This window comes from Myxine glutinosa, chromosome 2 (assembly GCF_964187855.1).
Source record: "Myxine glutinosa chromosome 2, kmMyxGlut1.1, whole genome shotgun sequence".
NCBI lineage: Eukaryota > Metazoa > Chordata > Myxini > Myxiniformes > Myxinidae > Myxine > Myxine glutinosa.
The window spans coordinates 151,544,345-151,572,329 of record NC_136262.1 but is presented as its reverse complement, the minus strand read 5'-3'; the positions used below and the strand labels follow the sequence as shown (position 1 = coordinate 151,572,329).

At 43.7% G+C, this 27,985-nt stretch overlaps 1 protein-coding gene across 1 annotated transcript in view; it reads right to left on the bottom strand.

Annotated features, from left to right (window-relative positions):
- The window catches only part of RMND1 (required for meiotic nuclear division 1 homolog), an 81,339-nt gene that overhangs the window by 9,498 nt on the left and 43,856 nt on the right, over positions 1 to 27,985 (bottom strand). Inside the window, exons 7-10 of the mRNA XM_068106950.2 lie at positions 24,615 to 24,733; positions 10,872 to 10,936; positions 1,931 to 2,007; positions 1,337 to 1,457 (exon numbers count right to left, since the gene is read on the bottom strand). Of these exons, the coding sequence (XP_067963051.2) occupies positions 1,337 to 1,457; positions 1,931 to 2,007; positions 10,872 to 10,936; positions 24,615 to 24,733 (382 nt within the window). The remainder of the gene's footprint in view (positions 1 to 1,336; positions 1,458 to 1,930; positions 2,008 to 10,871; positions 10,937 to 24,614; positions 24,734 to 27,985) is intronic.

Here is a 27,985-nt window from a genome sequence, read left to right as displayed (position 1 = left end):
CATGAAATCTCTCAGGAAGTGATGGAGAACAGTGTGCTCATGTCCTGTCCGATCTTCAATGCATCTTGCACATTCACCTTTTCATCTGCCACCTGGCCATTTATGATATGGTGGAGGGTCACGGTCTCTATGGTGAGTGGATGGGAGTTTTCCTGTAACATTCAAACGGAGCAATAGAGCGAAACAGAAATTTCAGTGTCCCAGGCCTATGTTTGATAGGGTTAATGCTATTAATGCTAATTTTGCTAATTGCCCAACATATGCAAGTTAGCATCCGGCAGTTTCTAAGTGCTGGGGACCCATACTGTACATTTCTAACTTAAAACGTTGGGGTACTCAACATTTCCGGGTTCACAAGAGGGCTCTATAAGCTTGGCAAGTAGACTATTAAAATGCCTGTTGTATATATAAATAAAAAACCACCGTTTAGAGGCCATTTTTCCCCGCAAAGCAGGGGTTGGCCTTTTTCGGGAACCGTGGTTGTTGTTGTTTTTTGGTCCCCTTTTTGAAGCAATGTTTTACGGCCGGATGCCCTTCCTGACGCCAACCCTTTTTGCCGCCTTTAACGACAAACAGGGAATTACCAGTGAACTGGTACTCAATTAGCCGACCTCGGAAGGATGACAGGCTGAGTCAACCCCCCTGGCGTTAATTCAGCGATCGAACGGGATTCGAACCCAGGATCCTAGGATCCTAAGCCGGCACCCTAGCCGCTAACCCAACACCAGGGTTAAATAGGTTGTATATACACCTGTTGTGTGTATATATAAATACGGTATATAAAATACGGTGCTGGATTATCAAAGGTTTATTTAAAATTTACTGGATTGATTTTTGTCACCATAATTGCAGTTGATGAAAGGGGTGCTTAGATTTTCAGTAAGTTGTTTATAATGTTGTGAATTCTGCCAAGGTGATATTTTACAGCATAGGAGGTAGGCTTGAATGATCCGACAAGACTTTCTCCCAAGTTTATTTCTGAATCAAGGTACTTCTTGATGATCAAAGGGATCACATCCTCCTCTCTCATTAGCCTATCCTATTAATAGTCAAATAAGCCTGGTGTTGGCTTAGCGGTTAGGGTGCAGGCTTGGGATCCGAGGATCCCGAGTTTGAATCCCGGTCGACCGCTGAATTAACGCCATAAAACATTGCCTCAAAAAGGGAACCATGAGGTCATGGGGCCACCGCAAGGCTAACACCCGCTTTAGCGGGAAAAAATGGCCTTATAACGGATCATTCATTCATTCATTCATTCAATTCATAGTCAAATAATGTTTGAAAGCAAACTCTGCATGATGTTCAAGGTAAAATAAAGCATCGTCGATTACCTCACCTGGACACGACGGGGAATCGACAGATATCGGCAGGTGCTTTCATACATAGCTTCAAGCTCTGCACGATCCCAGTAAAAATCAGGTGGAATCAAAAGGTCGGAAGTCAGGTTAATTTGACGCCTGGAGACATGCAACCAAGTTGCCCAAGGAAAAGAAGTAATCAACAGCCTGATATAAAAAGTGCAATAAAGTTCATTCAAACTAAACTTGACTACACAATAACAGAACAATAATGCCAATTTTAAAAACCACAATTATATGATGCAGCATCTAAAAGTCAAAATTGAAGATAGAATTGAGCCTTATGTAATTGCTGAACTAAACAGGCCAAACTGTTTGAAATCTTTCTGAAGGATTGTACTTGAACGTGCTCATAATAATAACCATTTCATAATGCTGACTTAGTTGATTCATAAAGATGCGCATTGAAATCACTGTTTCACTTCCACACCGTGTACATTTTGAATGACCACAACACTGACTTCTTCCACAGTCGTAAAAACGAAACTCACCTCCTTCCAACCCCCCCAAAAATAATCAAATATAAACTTGTACACCAAAAAAGGAAATATAGAGGGACAAACCCAAACCACCTCAAGGTAAAAAGTTCACCAATCTTGCGCAGGACGTCATTTCGAGTCAACTTCACTTTCCCGCCAGTCCGCAGAAGCTGTAAAAGCCAGAAGTACACGGTGTTAAAAAGTAATTTAAACACTTTTACAACACAGACATGTAGAATAGAAAAATAAATAAAATGAAAAATAAAAGAAAAATAAAATGTTAAAGACAGCATCACTTGAGAATACGAGCAGCAGTTAGCTTTTGGCGTTAACGTGTGATCTTGGCAAAGGAACGCAACGTGCAATTTGGGGGAATAACATTAAATATGCTTGGTTACTTAGAAAGTAAGTTTTGGAAGAAAAACCTGAAGCTTAGGACATAAATACATACTGATTAAAAGCACAAAGAGTTATGAGATTAAAAGTACAGGGAATTATCAGTAACCAACACTGAGATATGTATCACAGGCCCGACAGTAAGTGAATTGAAGAACAACATGAAACCAAAATTCTGCAACAAAAATGGACTCTTAAGAGTTAAAGGATTAATTGGATGGTCAAAATTGGTTAATTAATTGGATGTTAATTACTTAAATTAAAGATTAAATTTTAATTAATTTTAATTAAATTAATTAATTAATTGAACTGAATTAAATTAAATTGCTGAATTATTAAACCTTAATTAATTATCATCACAAATTAATTAAATTAAATAAATTAAATTAAATTAATTAAATTAATTTTAAATTAATTAAATTAAAGGTAATTTTTTCTTTTTTTGTATACTGAATCGAGGCTCGTGAAAGAGCTAACATTTATTTCACAAACAAATCAACCAAACAAACAAAATATACAAAAAGAGGGAGCGGAAGACAAGATGGGGAGAGAAGGGGAAGCACACAACCACAACATTTGAAAGCAGGGAGAAGTGTGGGAGGGAGAGGGCTTGGGGGCAGGAGGCGTGGGAAGGGGAGGGGGGGGGGGGGGAGAGGTATAAAACACAAGGGGACCGAAATTAGCGGGGGTAGAAAAGATCAAGGTTTTGGATGGGGGAGGATAAGAGATGGTGGTGAACAGCTGTTTTAAAGACCTGGAGGGTGGAGTGGGATTGAAGAGAGTGAGGGAGTTTGTTCCAGAGGCGGGAGAAAAGAGGAATGAAGGAGTGAAGGTGAGCAGAAAGCCTTGATTTTGGCAGTTTAACCATAAGAGGGTTGCAGGCAGATCTTGTGCGACCTGTAGGAATATTTGGGGGACAGAGCCCAGACAAGGCAAGGCCAGAGAGGAGTCGGTAGAAGACGGAAAGACCACCAACCTGCCTGCGGTGAGTGAGTGAAAGGCCCTTGGAGTTAGCTTCATCGCGGGAGATTCCAATGATTCTGAACGCATTGGTTTCAACAGCGTGAAGACGGGCTAGGTGTGAGGCAGGAGCACCAGACCAGAGGGGAGAGCAGTATTCCATAGAGCTGCGGATGAAAGCCTTGTATGTGGTGAGGAGCTCAGGTGTGCCAAGGAAGGACTTCGCACGACGGAGGATGCCCAGTCGGCGACTGGCTTTGGAGGCCAGATTTGAAATGTGGTTTTCCCAAGAAAGATCATGGCAAATAGTGAGACCCAAAAGCTTGAGTGACAGAACTTCTTGGAGAGGATTATTCAGAAAGTGGATGGGATGGTTTTCCAGTCGGTCTTTTCGGAGAGACATCGTAAGAGTGTGAGATTTATCAGGATTGAAAGACATGTTCCATTTGTTTGCCCAGTCTGTGATTTTGTCCAGGTCTGCAGAGAGTGAGGAGGCTGCAGACTGCTGATCTGAGGGATGAGGAATGGAGCGACAGAGAGTAGAGTCGTCAGCAAAGAGATAGAGAGGATTTTCAAGAGAGTCAGAGAGATCATTGATGAAGACCAGAAAAAGCACAGGGCCCAGAACACTACCTTGGGGAACTCCAGCCTGAACAGGAAGAGGAGGAGAAACCCATTCAGGGCCACACGTTGACTACGACCAGAGAGGAAGTCCGCCAGCCATGCGTGGAGATTTCCATGGATACCAAAGGAGGAGAGTTTGGTGAGCAGAGCAGGGTGCCAGACCGTATCGAAGGCATGTGAAATGTCAAGGGAGACGGCTCTAATTTCCTGTTTGGCGTTGAGGACCTCCATCCATTGTTGAGAAAGCAGAAGCAGCATGTCCAGAGTAGAGTGACCAGGTCTGAAATCAAATTGATGATCAGAGATCAAGCCATTGGAGAAGAGGAAAGATTTCATATCTGAAGCAATGATGGATTCCATGACTTTGCTGATAATTGGGAGAAGGCTGATTGGTCTGTAGTTGCTGGGATCTGTTTTTGCACCTTTTTTGTGCAAAGCGGTGATGTTGGCTGATTTCCAAGCAGATGGCAGATGACCTTGAGCAAAAGAGAGGGTGAAGAGAACAGAAAGAGGGAGTGAAAGAGCGGAAGCACATGATTTTAGGACCTGTGGGCTGATGCCGTCAGGACCAGTTGCAGAATCAGAGTCGAGGGTTGACAGAAACTTTTCCACCTTGTCAGGAGGAAAGGACACAGAGTCCAGGAGCAGCTGGGTACGACTGGGTACGGTGGGTACAGAGAGGGATGGGTTTGGGACACAAGATTTAGAGGCAAACACAGAGTTGAGGCATTCAGCTTTTTCACGAGCAGAGTCAGCCGTTAAGCCGTTTGAGGTGAGGGAGGGGATGGAGGGGGAACAAACACCAGAAACAGATTTGACCAGACGCCACCAGGATTTGGAAGAGGGAGACAGATAAGAGAGTTCGGTCTTGAGAACAGTGAGATATTGTTTCCTGGCTCTCCTGAGGGTGGACACACACTTGTTTCGGGCTTTGTGAAAGGAAATGAGATTTCCTTCCGTTGGATTTGCTTTCCAGGAGACGAAAGCAAGTTGTTTCAGGGCAACAGCCTCACCACAAGATTCCGTGTACCATGGACGGGAAGAAGGGTATGACAACTGAAGACGAGATGGGATAAATCTGTGCATGAGAGAGAGCAATTTACTTTGAAAGAATTCCCACGATGAGTTGATGTCAGAGGCGGTAGAGATGGGAGACCAGTCCAGATGATTGATGGCTGCTTGAAGACCGTGCCAGTTGGCCTGAGTGAAATGCCAGACTCGCCGACGCTGAGGAGGCTCTCTGAGAATGGTCAGAGAGATGTCCACTTTGACAAGCACATGATCAGATGAGCCGATTGGAGCAGAAGAAGAGCAGCAGACATTTTCAGGGAAGTTTGTCATAACCAAATCCAGAAGAGAAGATGCTCCGTTGACTGAGATCCGGGTCGGGAAATTGACAGATTGTGTCAGTCCCAGTGAGTCGCAGAAGTCCTTTGCTGAAGAGCCATGGCTGGTGAGAGAGGTACCCACACCCAGCCAACTGGCATGGTGACAGTTGAAATCACCACATATGAGGAAGAGAGAGTTGGGATGGGTAGATAGAAGTTGGTCCATATTATCAGACAGCGAGATGTAGATGGAGTCATCGCTGTTTGGTGGACGGTACAACACACATATGAACAAAAGGTGGGAGCGAAGGGGAAGCCGTAGCCAAAGGTATTCCTGGGGGTGAGGTGGAGAGAGGGCAGTGGAGGGCGAGTGAGGAAGAGAGTTTTTTATAAAGATAGCAACCCCACCTCCAGGATGAGGCTCAGGTCTATCATACCGGAGGAGGGAGTAACCTGGGAGAGATACCAAGGCATCAGAGACATCATGAAGGAGGAAAGTTTCTGTTAAGCAGATCACATCTGATTTTTCAGAAGCAACCTGTATGGAGAGATCAGTCAAGTTTGAGCGAAGGCCCCGGATGTTTGAGGTCCATACCGTTAATGAAGAGGAAGGGGGAGCATCGGGTCCAGAACAGGGGGGGGAGGGGTAGGGTAAGATGTGGAAGAGGAGGAAGAGGTAGGGAGAGCTGTTGAAGGTGTGTCAGAGATTTCAGAGATTTCAGAATAGCTTGGAGAAAGGGAAGAATGGGGCGGACAAAAGGTTTGATGGAGATTGGGTGAGGCACAGTGAGGTGTTATTTGAGGAGGGGGAAGAGCGAGGCAGAAGGTTGGGGGAGATGAAGGTGAAAGTTGGAAGGGGGAAGAAGCAGGGAGGATGCTTTGAGGAGGGGTGAGAGGGGAGTCTAGGAGGGGAGGAGCGAGGGAGAGTCTCGGAGGGGAGGGGTGTGGGGGGAGTTTAGGAGGGAGGGGAGGGAAGGGGCAAGGGGGAAGATTTGAAAGGGATGGGTGATGGGGAGGATTTGGAGGGGAGGGGTGAGATTGGATTTTGAAAAGTGTACGATTCATGGGAAACGAACATTTTTTGCAAAATGAGTGAGACCTTCGAGTCAAAAATACGTTTGAGGACACTGAAGGAGGGGTGGAGTTCTGGATAGTTTAGGGAATGTAGAAAGGAGGAACTGTAAGAGATGGTATTATATATATTTTTTGGAATGAATATATTTGGTGAGCAAGACGAAAGCATCCTTTTGTAGGAAAAGAAGAAAAGGGTGTTTTATTAATTAAAGAGTTGGTTAATTGGATGGTCAAACGAAATATTTGAAAAATAGTCCATGCTGATTATTTGTTTGAAGCTAAGCATGAAATAAAGGACAGAGCATGGACAAACAACCTTAGGTTGGCAACCATGGTGCAGATTTCATGGGCCTGATTGCTTCTTCCTATGTTGAAGTTCCTTGTGAGAGAACTCGAATTTCACCTTCAATCCATTAATATATTTCACTTCCTCGTTTGTATGCAGCACACGGCTGGAGGGTAACATCATTGGCCGAGGGCATGGCTGTGCAGCCGATGCAATGTCCTCTGCTGATTATGGCAGGCTTTTGGATAGCTCGCTTCCTCTTCGCGAAGGACACCGTGGGGTCTTTAACATCCACTAACACATGTTGACAGACGGGACGCATGTCTAATGTCCATCCAAGCACACATTGATGAATCACCCTGCATGTGAAACACTGGGATGACAGTTTATAGCCGAGTCTGGATTCAAACCCAAGCTAGACAGCTTCGAGGCGAGTATGCGTACCTCTCGGTCATTCTGTCAGACCATTTTTCACTATTAAATGTGTTTATTTCTCATTATTTATTTAACCATCACCATTTTCCCTTTTAATCGAGCCAGGCAATCAATGGGCGCGCTTGATTAACCGGGTTTTGGGGGAAACGGCAGTTGGACCCAGGAATCTAGAGAGTGAGGCCTGTGGGTGGTTTCTCTGGGCTTCTCCTTGGAAGCCCTCACCAGATCACTGGAGTTATTTCGACGACCCTCTCCATCCCCCCATAAGTGAAGGAGGAAGCAGTCCATCAGTCCTGTGAACATCAATGGCGATTTTGCCTGCACTGGCTGGAGACCCAACTCACAGCAAGTCATATGTGGGGAAACTGTCGCCTGTTCGTCCCATCGGATCTAGGCGAGGAAACTTCGCTCAGTTCGAGCAGGCCTGAACCACTGAATTATTTCTTCCCTCCAGTCCCTCCCAACTCCCATCTTCCAACCCTTTTTTCTCATGTGTGTCCAACTGCCGGTCAAGTGAGTCTGTATCAACAAGCATTCTGAGTATTGCGCTGCAATACATGTCCCCTATCAAAGTTCAAAGTGCCATAACTTTGTCAAAAATGATCGAATATGCAAATTTATGCACGGTTGATGCTGGTTTTCAAACTTGATCTGAGGTATGCTGAGACACGTGTGTCACGCCTCGCCTCATTGATAAGCCCGCAAGGTCGCTCCGTGGAGCGGCCTGCATGTATTGCACTGTGTGAATTATATAATTACCAACTCACTGTCTGAGGTACGAGCGATTCAAAAGATATCCATTAAAAAAAAAAAACATTTCGTTTAATTAACGATATCTGCCAAACCACGTGCCCTATCGCAAATTCCAAAAGGACATTTTAGTAGACTGACATGCTGAACAGACCTGTGAAGTTTCCCCTCGATTGGATCAAAAATGAGGGAGGAGCTCGGTTTTAAAGGTTCATGCTTAAAAACATCATAACTCTGAAACCATGTGATGCATGACGTCACGCTCGTTGACTTTTTTGTTCGTCATGGGTATGCGATTCTACCTGCAAAGTTTGGCCTCGATCTGTTCAGCCGTTGCAGAGAAAAAGGGGTTTTTGTGTTTTCACGAAAAACAATATGGCGGCCGAACCACGTGACGTCATAATTACCATTAAAATATTCTACAGACTGAGTCCCCCCTACGGTGAAAATGTTATCTCAATCGGTCCTATTATTGCAGAGAAATTGGTTTTTAAAGGAAATTAAAACTTAAAATGGCACTGAGTTAAGGATCATCAGAATTATCAGAATTACCAAAGTTCAAAGTGCCATAACTGTCAAAAATGATCGAAACGTCATGAAGTTCGAACTTGATTTGAAACTTGTCATAAGGAAACCATGTGCCAAGTTTGAAATCATTAGCATGAAGAATTTAGAAAAAAAAGTCCGGAAAACTGTTCTTTGCGTGACGGACTGACAGACTGACAGACTGAGGGACGGCGTGCAAACCTATAGTCCCCTCCGGTGTACACCGGTAGGGGACTAATAAGGATAGGGTAAGTTAGACCAGACTAAGATGCTTTTTGAAGTTTATAAGCGTGATTTATTTTCCGAATGCGGTGGCTTCTTCTTCACATTCATTTCAGTAATTATTGTTAATGCACGAGCTCACACCACTTCCCTACCCTCACCCCTCCGTTTGTCCATTTTATTAAACCTTAAGTTTGATGCCTTTGCCGCTGGTGGTTGTTGGGATTTAAGGGAGCATTACACTGAACACAGTAAAAACAACACAAAATCACAGTAATGCACTTTTTGATAAAATGTCTTGATTGAAAATATGCAAAACTATATATGTACATGTTGCTTGATATATGAACATTACATTGGTATACATTACATAGCATTATATTATGCATGGTTACCATGGTAACCAGATGCATACAAATGATGAATTACCACTTTTCAGCTTATATCTTCTCTATGACAAGTCCATTTACGTTCAAACTTGGTACATATATACAATACTAGGAAACAAACATTTTAATTGATGCATTTGTATAATTGGCATTTCGTGTTGCCATGGCAACCATTAATCGTCCAATGAGAATTGACATCCTTTAAATTAAAAACCCAAGGTCATAATACAATAAAACTCTATTAATATCTTTGTTGGGTCATTATCAATATCTGTGCCAAATTTGAAGTGAAAAGAATTAAGAATTCCAAAGTTATAGGGGAAAATGTAAACTAATATTATGTAAACACACATTTGCTGTAAGTGGCCATTGAAATCAGGATTCCGTTTCCTATACATTGAAATTACAATTGCGTACAATGTTTTTCCATTATTTCATGAATCTGGAGTTCACTTTGCAAGTTTTTTCAAATTTGCAAGTTTGCAACTTTGCAAATAATGCCCCCTTAACGCTTCTTCTTGCGCGAACAAATTACCAGCGGGCACATGTGAGTTACGTTCTCGGCATGCTCAACAAAATTGAGAATTGTAATGTTCCCTGAGCTGCCATTTGGCTCACTCCAGTTTAAATTAAAGCCTCCACACTCAGGTCATCTTGCAGAGTGTGAAAACCGGCGTTCGTGCATGCCCGGCCCGGGTGTTCATGACCATACGTTTTGTTTTTTTAATCGACTTATTTCACCAGTGTCCACAATCAAACATTACGGTTGTAAACTGAATTATAAAAACTGCAGTACTTCCTGTAAGAAATATGAGATTAATCTGAGAACAACCCTCATACCTGAGTTAACATCAACATTAAAAACCTAATAATTTATCCTGTGCCAACCATGACATGCACCAAAAACACATTTCTACTCTGTATGATCCTATAAGGGCCAACCTCTCTTCCTGTATTACCTGTCACCCTCCCAAAGTCATTCTCTCTTTTTCATCTCTTCCTTCCAGGCATCATCACACACACACATTCTTTATTTAGCCAAGGTAGCAGCTCTTCTTATTTTTAGTAATGCCATGGGATCTTTAACATCCGCAAGCAAGCATGAGCGCATAAACTATCTTCGTTTAAAAAGTATGGATGCTCAATCAATTACACCCAATTATCATCAAGCCTTTGAGCCTGGTGTTGGCTTAGCGGTTAGGGTGCCGGCTTAGGATCCTGGGTTCGAATCCCGGTTGATCGCTGAATTAACACCAAGGGGTTGACTCAGCCTGTCATCCTTCCTGAGGTCGGCAAATTGAGTACCACTTCACTGGTAATTCCCTGTGTGTGGCAAGAGGCGACTAACAGGGTTGGTGGCAGGAAGGGCATCCGGCCATAAAACATCGCTTCAAAAATGGGACCACGGTGCCCGAAAAAGGCCAACCCCTGCTCTGCGGGGAAAAATGGCCTCTAAAGGTGTTTTTTTTATCATCAAGCCTTTGTCTTGACAATTCAACAATGAAAATATCTCGCTTTGTTGAAATTTTAAAAAAGTGACAAGTGCCCAGTCAGGTGGAGGAAAGAAACCCAGAAAAAATGGTGAATTCTAAGCAATACGCATCAGCAAAAAAGTTGAATTTTAAAAATTATTTCAATGCACTTTTCATAGAAAAGCTACCACTTCACACCACAGCTTCGGTTACTATCGGTATTGCTACAGCAAAAGAATAGAATGTCTGCAATCTGTGACACTTCCTTATCAACGCGCTACTTTTGTGAAGCAATTTATTTGTATTTTAACTCATCTTACAGAGAATAGAGCTCTATCAGGACAAGCATACAGTATTTACAGTGAAAGTGCTGGAGCGATGTTCGTACTAATGGGTTATCTCTTCTTCGAAGACGAAATAAAAATTGAGCTACCTCGTTATCGCCCCGTTAAAAAATCAGGATTCTGACACTTATATTCATGTCACAAGTTGCAATGAAAATGACTTAGAATTATTCGGAAAAGGATATTTTTCTTCAACCTCCGAACCAACCTCTGGTACTGACTGAATAGAAAGGATGAAATGTTCAAGTTCTGACTCCCAGATCGCCAACTTCACTGCCAACGAGAGAAGAAGAAGAATTACAAGTTGTTTCTCCTCAACCTCCTTCAACAACCTGTCCCATTGTCAGCACACTCTTCATTCAATCCTCAATATGTCCAGTGCCCTCAGTCATCCTCTTCATTTGCCAGTCCATCCATGCACCAGTTTTCCCTAAATATATCGGTATCTCTCCATGGCAAATTGTTTCCAACTTCCCTGTCTGTTCAATCATTGATCTATGCCAGTTGTATCAGTCTCCCTCTAAATCCATCTCCACCATAATTTTTTTTTATCCCTCACGGCTTCCTTAAACCAGAACAGCACTCGGTAGAACGCATACCTCCGCCAGGCTGAACAGTTTACGTTTTGCGTCCCACTGATCACTTTAAAAAAATTAAAACTTCTAGTATTCTGATCCGGATCTTCACCAAAATCGGACCAATTCGTCCTCGTCACAGACCCAACCTGTCCACCAAGTTTCGTTTGAATTCGTCCATAACTTTTGGATACATCCTGCTCACAGACGACCAAACAAACAAACACAGACAAACAGACAGGGGTGAAAACATAACCCCAGTCCATTTTCGGTAACTGAGGTAAGAATTTGTTTTTGCATACGGCCTCAGCACACATACACACTTTATACCGCTCATTCTATTTTCAAGCTCCCCCTCCCCTTCCGCCCTTATTTGTATATCCATCACCATGCTCTCCCATCCCCACTCCCTTGCAATCAGTTCTTATGTCTAATCCAATTCTAATCCCATCCCCTACTAGTCTAATCCCATTTTGAGCATAAATATGAAATAAGTCATTCCACGACGTGTGTTGCAAACTCCTAACAGCATAAACTAGAACGCCACTCAGTAGAGCACGTACTCCCGCCGTGGGTCAAGTTGGAATAGTACGATTTCACAAAAGTTTGAGGGAGTAGTTCAGTGACAACAGACACTGCCCAGATATGTAGATATATAGATAAATAAACTTGAAAATCGCAGAGCCAGAATTATTTTTTGGTCTGAGAAGCACATACGAGGTTTCTTCTTCTTCAGCCTCTCACAACACTGGGTGAATATGCGATCTTTTTTTTAAAAGTTCAAATTTTGCCAAATCTGCTTTATGCGTTTGTTAATATACCTCAACCATTGACAAATCTGGAATTATAATTTTATTTGAGGTTCAAATTAACCCAGGACATTGTAGTCAGGTTTGTTATGTAATTTCGTTCTTTTTTTGTGGAGATTAGCAAAACTATACATTTTTGGAAAGCTGATAGCACCAGGAATCCGAAAAACCATGTTTCCATTTGCGCAAATTTTTCTTTGGCGGCCATATTGGATTTTCAAAATGGCCACCATCGGAAACCTATTTTTCGCGATATCTCAACATCCGAACCACCTAGAGTGCTGATTCCAACACCTATACCCACATTTTTGGGGATGAGGAATCACATGAAGCCATCTAAAATAATCTACACCTACCCTGGGATACCAGGTGGCAGCCTACAGCGGATTTTCAAGATGGCCACTTTCAGGAAACATGTTTTTTTCTGAATATGTATACCACATTGAGTGATGTTTCGCTACATTGTGGCACACGGATCATAATTATGAAACCACATCCCTCATATATCCTAAACAGGTGATTTATGTATTCAAGAGGTAAGTATATAGAGATGAGGCTATACAATCCATAATTATACATGTAATAATTACTTTTATTTGAACATAGAATATTTCCCATTGATGAAATTTTATCTTTGTCAACATTCATCAACATTTTGTCCTCATAGGTTTTCAAATGTCCTCATCACTGTCGTCAGAGCAGAGAACAGGTTGACAGTCATCGTCGTTTTCACATTCGGAGCTGCACAAACACAAGTCTGTGCATGCCAAGTCATTGGCACGGCACGAACACCGTCTCGATGAGCAGTCTCCTTTGCACTGACATCTGACCATCTCAAGTATTGCTTTCGGTGCTGGTGGTACATCTGTCATTAGTGGTTTCAATTCCCCATCGTTGTCCTTGAAGTAGCCATGTTGCTGTGGATCCAGGAACACTTGATGTGCGATAGTAGCCTGAGCCCATACCCTTGCCTGAAGATGTAAACGATCAACATGCTGATTTAGAGCCCCTAGCGTTGGAGGTAACTTGTGACTTTCAGTCATGTGTTTACAGAAGAGGTACCAGCGCAACTCCGGAATGCTGTTGATACATATTCCCTTTGGTACGTACACTGCACATACAAATCTTGCCAAGTTGGACATCTGATCTGCGGTCACATCTGCAGCATCACCGAGCATTCTCATGGCCTGTATCACGTCACTATCAGCTCTGACGAAAGCTTCAAACCATGTTGTTTTGCCTATTCGCGAAAACCGTCCAGTATTGTCTGCTCCTGTGAATGTGTGGAATGCTGGCAATGCCTTGGCCTTTTCGACGCCAAGATTGTTCCAGATTGGTTGTACTTGCACAAGGCCCGACACAAGGGAGACAGCAGTGTTTTTGAGCAGAACATCATAGTTAGCTATGACCAAGACCAGGACATCCGTATCAGGAGAGAAGAAGGTAAGCTGTTCTGCGTTGGGATTGCGGCGAGTTGCCAGCACTGCTTGGTGAATCATCAGAGTGTCTGCCTCCTCATGATTATTGTCTTCAAAATGCACGCCTTTGTTACTCTTGGCCTTTCCTGCTGCACATATAATTATCAGCTTGGAGGCATCTCTGTTGTACTCCAACGTTTTCTCAGCCAGATATTCTGCCAAATCTGACTTTGTCTGAGCGTGTGACAAGAACCGCTTCATGGTGATGTGTTGGATCTTGGTATTGTCCTTCACTTGGTACTGGACTGGATTGTGCCCCCCTCGTCTTTTTTGTCTTGTGCTTTGCTTCAACGAATCGGCCTTGTAAGTATCAAACACGAGGATAACTTCGTCAAAATGTCTTGTCAGTGACATCAATCTGGTATTAAAGCTGACACTGAGATCTTCAACGGTTACTGTTGCAGCTGGTTTTGTCGACAATTTCTGTACAAGAACCATGGCGTCGACTACTGCTATTTTCATAGCTGCAGAGTTATGGACTTGAGCTTGAGGACTTGAGGTCGGAGCTAAGTCACCCGGAGCTAAGTCTCCATGTTTCACAAGGAGATGGATTAACTTTGACTTGTCAAGGCAAGGAAGCAGGTCACCGTTTGGTGCGAACAAGGCGCGAGGTGTAAGGGTGAATTCGTAGTTGCCTATTGCGTCTTTCTGGTCAACATCACGGCTTGATTTTGTCAATATCATCAGCCTTCCATACAAGTCTTTTGTTTCCTTCAAGTCGACTGACTTGTCCCTGAGCATGATCTTGGTCTTCTTCACACCAGACAAGTACATCGTGTTGTTTTCTTTTTTCACGGGTGCAAATAAGCTGACTGTTCCGTTGATTCTTTCGTCAACATACTCTTCGTACAAGTGTTGACCAATGTTGTCGATATTCAGGATTTGTGACGTGTGCTCCTCTGGGACATAGGCATGTGTGATCAAGTTGTATATGCTATTTCCTTCTGTGGTAAATGGATTGCCATGACTCATGATAGCAGCCTTGATCTTTTCAACCGCTGTATTGTTCAGATTCACTGCCCTCGGACTAAGTTCGTGGTGTTCTGTCACTTTGTCTGTTTTGGTGTCGAACTGATCTTTGAATTCTCTGGTCAGCCATGACAATTCTGGAGAGGCCATAAAGAATCTCTGCCTTGCATTGGCATTATTGGAGATGCCTGGAAGTCCAGAATGAACCTTCATTGCTCTGTTTTCCTGTTCACAAGCGTGGTCTGCACCGATTGATACAAAGGGGATGCTAGATTTCGTTACTGAGATATTTCCATTCTCGAGTTCCCTGTATGTGGCCGGATGCGTCTTCCTCAGGTCATACATATCTGCTATGTATCGCAGCCAAAGACGTTTGTATTTGATACGATCCATGGAGAAAAATAGCTTGCTGAGTGCCTCACCAGATTCGAGGTGGAGTTTGAGATCTGCGTCCCGAGAAGCTTCCACAAAGAACAGAATTGTCTCCACTCGATGCAGGTAATTCATCAAGGACTTGAACATGGCTTTTTTGGATTGTTCTGTTTCCCAAGTCTTGAATATGTTCACAACATCAGCTGTAGTGATGACATTCAACAGTTTTGTGTTGGCTTCTTTCACACTTGTGGCTTTGGTGAACTTGTCCTTTTCTGAACATGCCTCGTCTATTTCTTCTGACATATCTGAGCAAACGGCTTTCAACTGTGGATAATCTTTGAAGAACAGGTCCAGCGCCATTTCATAAAGTGCTATATATGAATAAATATGAGCACGGAGAGTGCGTTTGTAATGCGAACATCTCAGGATCTGCCTTGTTGTTGAAGGTCTGTAGAGGTCGGCCTCTATCCACGCGTCATCAATACCTGAGTTCTCAATGGAAGTACCCAGGGCTCTCAAAGCAGCCATGACCACATGCAGCTCGCCAAGCCGAGGTACAACGGTACCTTTCAGGTCTGGCCTTGCATCCAGCAGCCTTATCACCTTTTCATAGAGGGCCATATCCCAGGAAATGACTGTAGGGTGGCTTGTACCAACAACTAAGTTCTTTAGCTGAGTTGTCTGAGAGATGACGGTCAGAAGAGTCGACCACTCGTGTGCTACTTCAGGTAGAAGGGGTAAGACTCCTACTTGTGTCAAACTGTGACTACCCGACAGCAATGAGTGGTATCCTGCCCAACCAGGTATATATGTGCTGTTTGATTTCTGCATTCTGGTGATCATAGAAGCAACCAACCATCCTAGATGTGTAAGGTGATACGCTGGTGATATACCATCCTTGCTGATGTGGAATGTGTCTGTTCTCTTTATGGTTTTCGGCACCGGCTTGTCACAATGAAGCATAGGAATCTGGTACGGGGTCACTGACAAACTGGTAGTGTCAGCTATGCTCAGTTGTGGCGCCAATGTTTCTCCTTGAGTGTCACGTTTTTGATAAACAGCAATGATTGTTCCATGGGTTGTCCCTTTGCCATCCACGCTGTCTTCAGCAAAGTCTGTGTTATCAGCTGCAAAAAACACAAAAGTTCCCTTCTTCAAAAATGGAGGAACATAAAGTCCTTGGAACTTCAGGGTGTTTTCCACAATGGCATTTGCTAGGGCTGTTTCGAGGTGCATAACACGACTGTACGAGACACAGTAACCTTGAGAGCAGAGACTTTCCAGGAGTTTCTTGTTTCTTGTGTCATGGTGAACTGCCAAGGCTAATCCTAGAGACTGTGGAGTTTCTTGTGATTTGGTTGATCGGAAGGTCGCAGAATCAGTTTTGGGCCTATAGTTCACTTGCTTGTCAGATTTGAATCCACCCAATAGCATCTGACTAACAGTGAGTACTTCTCTGTTAACGTGAGTGGTTCGTTTTTCAGTTTCTAGTGTTTCTGTTGGCCCCACCATAACCCATCTGATCATTGCGTGGAGTGCTGCTGGAACATCATCTGTGCTGCTAGTGACCTGTATAGCATCGGATGAGTTTTCCTGTTGGTGGAAGTTCTTGATAATTCTGCGCAATGCCTTTGCTGCTTTATAGATAATATTCAGATCGTCTACTTCACTTTCTATCATGGCAGACTGAACCATATCGGATTCGCATGCATCTGGGGAGTAAAGAACAGAAGGTTTTCTCCTGTCCTTTTGCCTAACAGACGTTACGTGTGGTAGTTCTAGAAGAATTCTCTCCTTGAGCCAGTGTCTACTATATGCAGGGAAGTGGTGCGCCAATGCATCTGTGCCACCAAGCAAGTTGATGTATGTTGTTTCAATATGTGCCATGGATAAGTATTGTTTATTCTGAGTTTGACAGTCGACAAGGCTAATCAACTCAATCAAACATGATGTTTGAAACGGATGACCTCTCTCTGTTGTTCCCTTGTTATCCTTGGTACGTAACACATGGAATACATTTGTTGTCCAACATGACTTGTGGTATTGAACATCGATTGCATGTGCATCAGTGGGTGAGATGGATGTGTTTAACCTAGTTTGCAGGGTGAGATTTCCAGACAGCTCCACAGCATCGTGTAATGCTTTCCCACCGTTTTCTGTTCTCAATGTGTACAATTTTTGCTCGTTATCTTCCTGGCAGAAAAAGCAATGTTCCTTAATGAATGGAGCTGTTGCAGAACGTGTAAACGGACTGGTGGTGGAAGTTGATGGTTCGTCCAGTTCTGTGCTTTTTCGCTTTTGTCCACGTTTTTTCTCTGTGTAGGAGCCGGCTGAAATGTGATATTGATGGCGGTCTTTGGCACGTTGTACCTTCTCTTTGTTGGTTGCATTTGAATAACAGATACGATGCCAAACTGCATTATTGAATTGCAGACTTTCACTTGTTTCATCCTTTAAGTGACTGTGAATTTTAACATATTTTCCATCATGGTAGGCTGCTCTATCATTAAGGGTTTGTAGCAAGTGTTCAAACGAGTCCGGTTTGGGCTGCTGGACAAGCGTTCCATATTTTGCTGAAGCGGTTTGACAAATTATGCAGTGCTGCCACTGTGTGGGCTGAGTCGTAACTTCACTCATCTTCTCTCAAGACCTGCAAATATATAAAACGACAACAGGTAAGTAATTGTGAGCTTCATGAGGTTTATTTTAAATGAACTATTAGGTCTGATATAATGACTTTCCATGTACATGAACTGAACATGTTGAAATGATCCCATTTATGACTATGACTGTACTGAGGCGAAACATCACTCAATGTGGTATACATATTCAGAAGAAAACATGTTTCCTGAAAATGGCCATCTTGAAAATCCGCTGTAGGCTGCCACCTGGTATCCCAGGGTAGGTGTAGATTATTTTAGATGGCTTCATGTGATTCCTCATCCCCAAAAATGTGGGTATAGGTGTTGGAATCAGCACTCTAGGTGGTTCGGATGTTGAGATATCGCGAAAAATAGGTTTCCGATGGTGGCCATTTTGAAAATCCAATATGGCCGCCAAAGAAAAATTTGCGCAAATGGAAACATGGTTTTTCGGATTCCTGGTGCTATAAGCTTTCCAAAAATGTATAGGTTTGCTAATCTCCACAAAAAAAGAACGAAATTATAAATCTGAACATAATGAACCTGACTATTGTGTGAAACGATGCCTGCAAGTCTGTACATGTGATAAATAAATTAATCGTCCAGTCGAAGACTCTTCTTCTTCACGCAATAACAACTTCTATCTTCCAGACCGTACATCCAATCATCTTCAAATTGTGCACACTTGTTACTCTTCATGACTTCTACTACAGTATGAAGTTTCACGTCGATCAATGAAGTGGTTCAAGAGATATAAATGTTTTTATTATTTGCGTTTAATTAACGATATCTGCCAAACCACGTGACCTATCGCAAATTCAAAAAGGTCATTTTAGTAGACTGATATGCTGAACAGATTTGTCAAGTTTCCCCTCGATTGGATCACAAATAAGGGAGGAGCTAGGTTTTAAATGTTTGTGCTTAAAAACGTCATAACTCTGAAACCATGTGATGCATGATGTCATGCTCGGTGACTTTTTTGTTTGTCATGGGTATGCAATTCTGCCTGCAAAGTTTGGCCTCGATCTGTTCAGGCGTTTTGGAGAAAATTGTATTTTAGTGTTTTTCACTCAAAACAATATGGCGGCCGAACCACGTGACCTATGACGTCATAACTACCATTAAAATATTCTACAGACCGAGTCCCTCCTTTGGTAAAAAGTTGCTCTCAATCGGTCCATTTATTGAAGAGAAAATGTTTTTTAAAGGAAAACAGAAAAAAAAAATCCCCAAAAAACTTCCTGGATCCGGAATAATTTCCTGAGCTTCACCAAAAACTAATCAATTCTTCCTTATCCCAAGTGCAATCATCCCACCAACTTTCATCCAAATCCGTTCAGAACTTTTCCAGATATCTTGTTCACAGACACACAAACACACACATGCACACACACACGCACACACACGGACACGATCGAGTGCATTACTCCCTAGCGGGAGTAACGAGCCCACTATACTGGCCACGGCCATGATATAAATTACAACGATGTGAAATGATTGCTAATCTGCATCAACGTTCATACAGTCCCCAGCACATCTGTAGCTCCCAGTGAACAGCAATCTTGACCTTCTACACTTGCACTTCTTGGAAGAGCATCTCGCGTTACAGCCACATGTAATACGTTGTAAACATGATTCAGGCACAGGTGGTAGAGTTATCAGCACTGGTAGTAAGGGCATTTTATGAGATATTTCACAAATCTGTTAACTAAATTGTTACCAAAACATTTCTTCACCAATATGTTTGTAAAGGTGTGTAATAACATGTGTTAAAATGTTGAAGTTCAACTCCCGTGGGAAACCCAGAAAAAAAGCTGTTGAATTCGGGTACCGAAAAATTATTTTCGAGAATTTTTATTTTTTTTAATCGGCCCTTAAGTAACTTATGAGGGGTCAAATAAGGGTTTTTCATGATTCTGAGTTGATTGTTAACATTTATATATTTCACTTTTACATTTACACACAAAGTAGCTTTTATTTCACATACATATATAATACTCAAGAGTTATATCTCATTCACAATGTCAGAAGTTTCAACAGTCATTGTCTATGTCTTCTTCAGACTCAACAACATCATGACTGCAGTTTCTGCATGTAATGCCATTACAGACTCCACAGGCCGAGATGCACGTGACCCCATTCTTCTTGCAGCTGCATCGCCGGTTGCTGCAATCTCCATGACAATTACAGCTCGTGAACTGCAATAGCTCCTCAGGAGCCGTGGGGTCCAGTGTTGGAACTGGCTCATACCCATGCACACCTATTGTCCATCCATAGTCACTGGGATTCAGAGACATGCTCTGTAGATGTTTACTGACGTCCTCCTCCATCCGCCGGTTGACATCAGACAGGTGACTGAGGGTGAGCACCCAGCATTTGTGGCCAGAAAAACTGTTTCTCATTCTTCCTCTGCTCAGTCCACCTTGTGACTTGGCTGCCTTCATTTATGTCTGCTCAATGCAAATGTCACACCATGTGCCGGACCACTCATGACTTGAGTAACGGACAACGTGGTTCCCATGGGCAGTGAGACGTTCTAAGGTGTCTTTGTAAGCAGGCAAAGTTTCTAGTTCCTTCATGAGTTGACAGTACAGCCGTGCGCCCTTGGCATACTGATGATGGCCTGCAGTGGCAAAGATGTGAAGCATCTTGGTAACAATGCAGGACAGATGCCCATTGTGGTCTGCAAGTCGCTCGGTTCTGATAAAGACCTTGATCACATCTACCATGTGGTGGTACTCCACCCAGAGTGCAGGTGTTCTTCCTCCTTTTGCGAGTCGTTTGAAGGTTTCTTCAAACCTTTGCTCAAACACTGGCACTACTGGGTCTGAGTGTCTGGCTCCCATCTTCCCATCAGCCACCTTCTCCATGAAGGTCTTCATGTCACCACGCTCCTCCTCAGTGAAGGCAAGTTTCATGATGTGTTGATAGATGGCTGCATCGATGAGGAGGTGAACACGGATTGCCTTGTCAAAACATCCTCCATCCATGATGTGGTTGGCTGTCGTACTTCCAGGATAGATCAACTGGATCACATCTAGTAGTCCAGAATCTTCCATGATGTTACCCATTGATCCAAGATAAGACTTCAGCAGGTGAAAACCACCCAACCTTGGAATGACGGGTAGATTTGCCTGCTTTATTATATTCACAGCCTTCAGCCAAATCGGAAGATCAAAGGTCACTATAGCGACCCCAGCGCACCGTATGCACTCTTTCAGAGTGGTGAAGATGGTGTTGAGGTCATTAGGGTCTCCTTCAATAACTGGGAGGAACTCGATCTGTGTGCTCTGCTTTGCATCATTAGCATGGATTCTCTTCATCCAGCCATTCCAGTTGGAGTGTGGGAACTCAGGATCGTTGGCTTTGATCACCCACCCCGCTGCCCAGAGTGTGTCACCTGGAGTGAGGAGTGGCTGATCATGAGCCAGGGAGGAGTAAAGCTCAGCGAGGGGGAGAAACATGATCGCGTTCGTTCCTATCTGTTTCCTGTTCGTAAATGGAATAATCTTTACTTCAGTTCCTCTCAGGATCTTAGCTTTGTCGAGTGCCTTCAACTTCACCCGGGGGAAAGCTACTGTTGTCTGTGGATCTGGCAAAGGTGGTGCCGGAGAGGTGACTTCGATCCAACCCATTGAGTGAAAGGGAGTGTTTCCGTGAATAGAGACAATGTTTAAATCTATATTGTCTCCAACAAACTGAGTGACTGCATTGTTTGTTTCCCCAACCTCCATAAAGACCACCTGATCATTACTTGACAATTCACTTTCACTGGCTGGCACTTTGGCTGTCATCACTGATTGATCCTCAAGCGCAGCATCAACCGCAACCTCATCATTGATCTGTTCATCGGTTTCCTCCACAATGGTGTCAAGAGTGCCAGAAGTATCTGGAACATCATCTCCACTCCTACTATTAAGGAAGCAGTATTTGTAGTTTTGTGTCTCCGTGTAAGACTCAGTGTATCCCAGCCGGTGGAACTTGTTGAGCATCCATTTTGACCCAAATCTATGATCAAGTTGTATGGCAAGCCCCATTTGGTGTAGCAATACTCCAGACCGAGGTCGACAGGCCTTAATAAAATTCTGCCCCCAAACGGCAACTCTTTCGTCTGTCTTGACAATCGGTCTCAAGAACATCTGAAGGCTTGCAGGAACAAGTGTCAGCTGACTATCGATGTCAGTCATATTGTGTGTGGTGGGGTATGACTTTGGACCTAAATCAATCAAGGCAATATCATTGGATATGAACTTGAGTGCCGTCTTTATGATCTGAGTCTTCTCATCTCCATGGTCAAGATTAGCATGATGCTCTCACAGAATATTGTCGGTGCCATCTTTGAGACAGAGTACATCTGCCCTTCTTTCCTGTGTTGTGAAATACAAGGTGTCTTCGTATTTCTCTAGAAGTTTTATCTTTAGCCAATGCTTTGAATAAGAAAGGCTCTTCTCTGGTGACTGATCAAACTCCTGCAGCTTTTCATGGACTTGGTCCATGTTCATTACCCCATGCTCTAATTCTGAGTCTAACCATTCGCAGAATTCAATAAAAACTGCCTCTCGCTCCTCATCAATACTCCTCTGTCCTCTCTTCCTTTTTCCTTCCTCATCAGTCTTGGACAAACTGTCACCTCTCGCAAACATAAGTTTGCATCGCAAATGGTACAGTGTTTCTTCTGCTACCAAGTCGTTGATCCCTTCCAGGCGTCCAGTGACTTCAGTGCCCCAGTCATCCCCGCGACTCCGTGCTGTCTTTAGCAAGCTTTCCTTCAGTGTATCTGCAGTCAAATTATCTGGCACTCTGTATTTCTTTCTAGCTTGTGCTGGATTATTTTTGTAGAGCTGGGCTGGTTGGTTGCAAAGAATGCATACATCCTTATACAGGAGGTCAACTGACTGTGATCTTCTAGAACTGCAGCCAGTTGATGAACTGAACTCACAAGTAGTGCGTCTTCTCTTCAACTTTGATGACTCTTTCTCTGCCTTTGATGCTTGAGCTGACTTCTTGGTGGTTGCAACAAAGTTGTTGTACAGATCATTTTTACACTTCTGGTGGTACCTCAGTTTTCCTTCCTTTTGAGCCTCCTTCATACGTTCCACAACAGTAACATTTTCGACAGTTTCTGCTTGTTTCAATAAAGTTGAGCATCCCTTTGGAGTTGCCTGTATGAGCCTTTCAGCTGGTGTATCCGAGCATGCACAGATGAAGCAATTGAGCACAGGTGGAGTAAGGTCTTCATCCATATTGCTAGACTCCATGTCCTGCAAAGTAGAAAATGAGATATATTTAGAAATTATTTTTCCACAAAGGAGTGTCTGTGGTGAAATATAAATGTTAACAATCAACTCAGAATCATGAAAAACCCTTATTTGACCCCTCATAAGTTACTTAAGGGCCGATTAAAAAAAATAAAAATTCTCGAAAATAATTTTTCGGTGCCCGAATTCAACAGCTTTTTTTCTGGGTTTCCCACGGGAGTTGACCTTCAACATTTTAACACATGTTATTACACACCTTTACAAACATGTTGGTGAAGAAATTTTTTGGTAACAATTTAGTTAACAGATTTTCATATGTTTCCCTTACTATGGTTTCAGTTTGTCATCTATAATTTTCCATCTCGTGTGCTAACAGCTGGGGTATTTCGTCGACAGGTAGCTTCCTCCATCCATATGAAAGCTTGGTAGTGAAATCTCAACATATGTTGTATCACAGCGTCACTCGGAGGGAAAAGTTATTGGCGGACTGCTTTCTTGAACAACAAAGATATTACCATGTCTGTTGTATATTTTGCCGATAAATTTCTATGCACGTGACATTGGTTCTTCCGTCAGAAGTTCTCTACCGAGACCGTCCAGCAGCTGCTTGTGTCTGAAAACACGTGGAGCACTTTTCTTGGTGTGTTCTGATGGAAATGTGGTGTCACATCCAGTAAGAGAATGGAATGGTCAGAAAAGCTGGATGAACGAAAGATCCGATTTGTGTACACCAATATCTCTCACAATCATGAACGTTGGCTTCTTTAATGTCCCTGCCTTAATCCACAAGGGTGATACAAGGAGCACCTAATACCTACATGATTTGGTGTGCATCTATTCACCCCACTTACACCAAATACAATATATTGAGCCACATTCAGCCGCTAGCCTGGTGTTGGCTTAGCGGTTAGGGTGCCGGCTTGGGATCCTAGGATCCTGGGGCTTAGCGGTTTGGGTGCCGGCTTGGGATCCTAGGATCCTGTGGCTTAGCGGTTTGGGTGCCGGCATGGGATCCTAGGATACTGGGGCTTAGCGGTTAGGGTGCCGGCTTGGGATCCTAGGATCCTGGGGCTTAGTGGTTAGGGTGCCGACTTGGGATCCTAGGATCCTGGTGCTTAGCGGTTAGGGTGCTGGCTTGGGATCCTAGGATCCTGGGGCTTAGCGGTTAGGGTGCCCGCTTGCGATCCTAGGATCCTGGGGCTTAGCGGTTAGGGTGCCGGCTTGGGATCCTAGGATCCTGGGGCTTAGCGGTTAGGGTGCCGGCTTGGGATCCTAGGATCCTGGGGCTTAGCGGTTAGGGTGCCGGCTTGGGATCCTAGGATCCTGGGGCTTAGCGGTTAGGGTGCCGGCTTGGGATCCTAGGGTCCTGGGTTCGAATCCTGGTCGATCGCTGAATTAACGCCAGGTGGGTTGACTCAGCCTGTCATCCTTCCGAGGTCGGCAAATTGAGCACCAGCTTGCTGGGATGAATGATCACGGTGTGTACCCCGATTTAGAATAGGTACACCGTATCCCTGCGCATCGTAAGAGCGTGACCAATGGTTGGCGTCAGGAAGGGCATCCGGCCATAAAAACATTGCCTCACACAGGGAACCATGATTGTCATGGGGCCCGCAAGGCTAACCCCTGCTCTAGCGGGGAAAATGGCCTTAAACCGATCATTCATTCATTCATTCATTCAGGACTCTGTCACGACTGTGTTTTGTCAGGACTTAGTACTCGGATCCAGCGGGTCAAAATCATATAGAAATCGCTATAGATAAACAATTCTACCCCAAAATGACATCAATTAATTATTGACTTATCTTAACTGCGCTTTCATTTATCTCGCTCGTCCATACTCACCCGACAAACACAGCGCATTCGAAAAAGCAAATTTTTCCAGCATGCTTGTTTGGCCACATCCGTTCTCTTCAGACAATACTCGCAACTGAATCTGGCCATCATGCAACCTGCTTGGACGCCTGAAAGAAACAGCAGGAGTGAACTACTGAGCCATCCATTAATCGAACTCAGAGCAACATGAGTGACAAACCTTGCATCCACCGGCTTGGTGAAAATCAATAAATACATTTAAATATTAAGAGGTAGGTGCAGTGGTACTGCTGCTGCCAGGGGATATTGCCGATTGACTCACACTGTGCATTGTTCCCATTAATGAGCAAGATGAACCGAGGTAGTTAGCAAATCTTGTTTATATTCACCTTTATGAAGCCAGCTCCTGCAGGATAACATGGAGGTAGTAGTGCATTTGCCTCAGAGCTGTGTAGCTCTGCAAGCACAAAGTTGTATCGATGCGTGTGCCGCCCATTGCACGGTTATTGAAGCTGCGGACCTGCTTTCGAGCATCGATTCAACAATGCAGTTGAGTTATCGTTGGCACCCTGACCAAATTCCAAATTCCTACCTTAACCACAACTACTAGCCCTACTTCCCCCGAACCGAGGGCGTTGTGTGAAGAAGATGTGTATCAAATCTTCGGGAACCTTACACCGCTCGCAGAACTCCATCAGGTGATCCCCGTATCCGAGATAAATAGGAGTTTAGAGCACACTGTCCGAGCCTGAGCCCCATAAAGGATTGCCTGGTCTCTTCAGGAGAGTCGAGGAAATGAGACAGTATTCAACCAGTGGATGCACTTTACATCACCATCTCCTCTTGGTGGAGGTCTTCCACTGAAATTTCCATTTTTTGTTGACGTTATTCCTAATTAGATTAGAGAGTTCTGACAGGCCCAAAATTAGACCTTGGTGCACGTTTGGCTGCCTGATCGCAGATTTCACTGCCTCCAGTGCCCACGTGGGCAAGGATGGCAGGAAGTGGTGGAGATTGTCATTTTTAACACTTTCATTCTGAAAAGTTAATCAAATTATTCACAAGCCTTCTGAAAAGTTAATCACCTCATTGAAAAGTAAATCGGTGGAAAAACATATCGTACTTACAATGGCAAAACATACTTATGGTTATATAGTTTGTCCCATGGGAGCGTATACCAGCATGGTGAGGGGTTAGGGTGCCGGCTTGGGATCCTAGGATCCTGGGCTCGAATCCCGGTCGATCGCTGAATTAATGCCAGGGGAGTTGACTCAGCCTGTCATCCTTCCGAGGTCGGCAAATTGAGTACCAGCTCACTGGTAATTCCATGTTTGTCGCAAGAGGCGACGAACAGGTTGGCGGCAGGAAGGGCATCCGGCCGTAAAACATTGCTTCAAAAAGGGGACCACGGTGCCCGAAAAAGGCCAACCCCTGCTTTGCGGGGGAAAATGGCCTCTAAAGGTGGTTCATGGGTGCGTATACCGGTAAGGGTTAAATCAGGGAATAGTTTTATGAATTGAATCCATTTGATTATTGTTTAAATAATGTTATATATTGCCGACCCTGTGCTTGTTTTTTAATACACTTTCTAGACTTGTTGTGGTCTTCAGTTGATTCTGTTGGATCTGACAGTTCCATCTAAGGCTCTATCCTGTTAAAGCCAGATTAGATTGAGTAGACAAAATCGCATCACGTGACTCGGTTGCTCGGTCGAAGATAGATCTGTCAGGTGACTGCCTATCCACACGGCACCCGCTCGTGCCAGGGACCTCCATCTGCATGGTAACGTGGCTCTGGACGGAGGATCCAACAGAAGGTCTTTGGGACGTGGGATTGTCATGTTCGCTTTGACGCAACTCACCGGATTCTACCTGGGCAACCAGGACGATCTGGTGACTGTAACAACATATACAGTATGTATATACAGTGCCCTCCATTAGTATTGGAACAGTAAAGTCAAATTTTTTATTATTGCTAAATACTCAAGAAATTTTGATTTTTGATCTCAAGATGAATATGAGGTAAAAATACAGAAGGTCAGGTTTTTTTTCTATGGATAGATGTTTACCATTATAAAACAATAGCACTTTTTATGTTCAGTCTCCCCATTTTAGGTATTTCTCACCTGCAAAATACAGCAAAACCAGCAACACTCAAAATTTCATTTCAGACCTCCTTGATGCTCATTTTATAGTTATGTTGATATTCCGCTATATATTATATTTACTGCTCTTCCATGAGACGCATCTCCTGTCTAAAAAATAAAAACCAGTAATAAGATACCATAAATGTAAGTATGAAGACAATGGGAGCCGAGGAAAGATGTTGAGTAACCAGATGGTCCCATTTGGATAATTAGGGAATCAATAATGCATGAGGTCAGCAAAGTGCAATACAAGCAGACAGGGGAAAGACACTCAAAATATGTCACTTGTGAAAAGCAGAGCGAATAGGGGATTGAGGTGAGGGGGGGGGGGGGGGGGGGGAAGAGGAGGGAGGGGTGGTTAGCAAGGATTTGACAAAGTGGATTTTTTTTGCAGTGATGACAGACAATAACAAAATCGACACAGGAAAATTTGATGTTAGCTCGATGCCATATTGCAACCAATAATCATATTTCACAGAGTTATAAAACAGAGATAAAGAGGTTCGACTTTAGTTATCTCAGGCTCATGGAGGAGCTTTTTGAAGTAACACATGAATTACAAGGACTGTTTTCACAAAAAAAATGTTCTTTTCTGCCAGAAAATATTTCAACGACCTAACATATATATATACATATATATATATTGTTGCGGATATGGGACTTGGCCTCAATATCCGCTTGTAAATATTCCCCTATTTCCCCAATACTCCCCAACTATCCCCAATCCCCCATTCCCTAGTCCCATTGCCTGTAAATAACACTCTGTAGAACCGACCTTCCCCTTTTTCCCCCATTAAATGTCGTGCCCAGGTCCACCGCATCTCACGTAGACAACTTTCGGACATCTTGCTAGTTATTCTTAGTCTATGTCAGTTAAGGACTCGTTTCCATTAATTCTGACTCTTCGTTGCACCAGAATGTGATTATATGGCACCAGTAGTGAGTTTAGGACCTTCCCATACCTCCTCCCATCTTCTTCCCCAAACAACAACTACAACAACAACTACAACAACAACTACAACAACTACAACAACGGCGCGGCGCGGGGGAGTGTGCGTCCTCACACCGGCTCGGTTAGCCGCCATTGACCATGCGCTCCGACGGGGTTACCACGAAGGGGCTCCTTGTCAGCCCCTCGTCAAGGGCGGAGCCGGTAACCCCCCCGCACGCACCCAATGAGAAGCAACGGGCCGATTCCATCTGGGGCGGAGCTAACGAGCCGAGGGCGTGTCACTCCCCGCCGGATATACGCGGC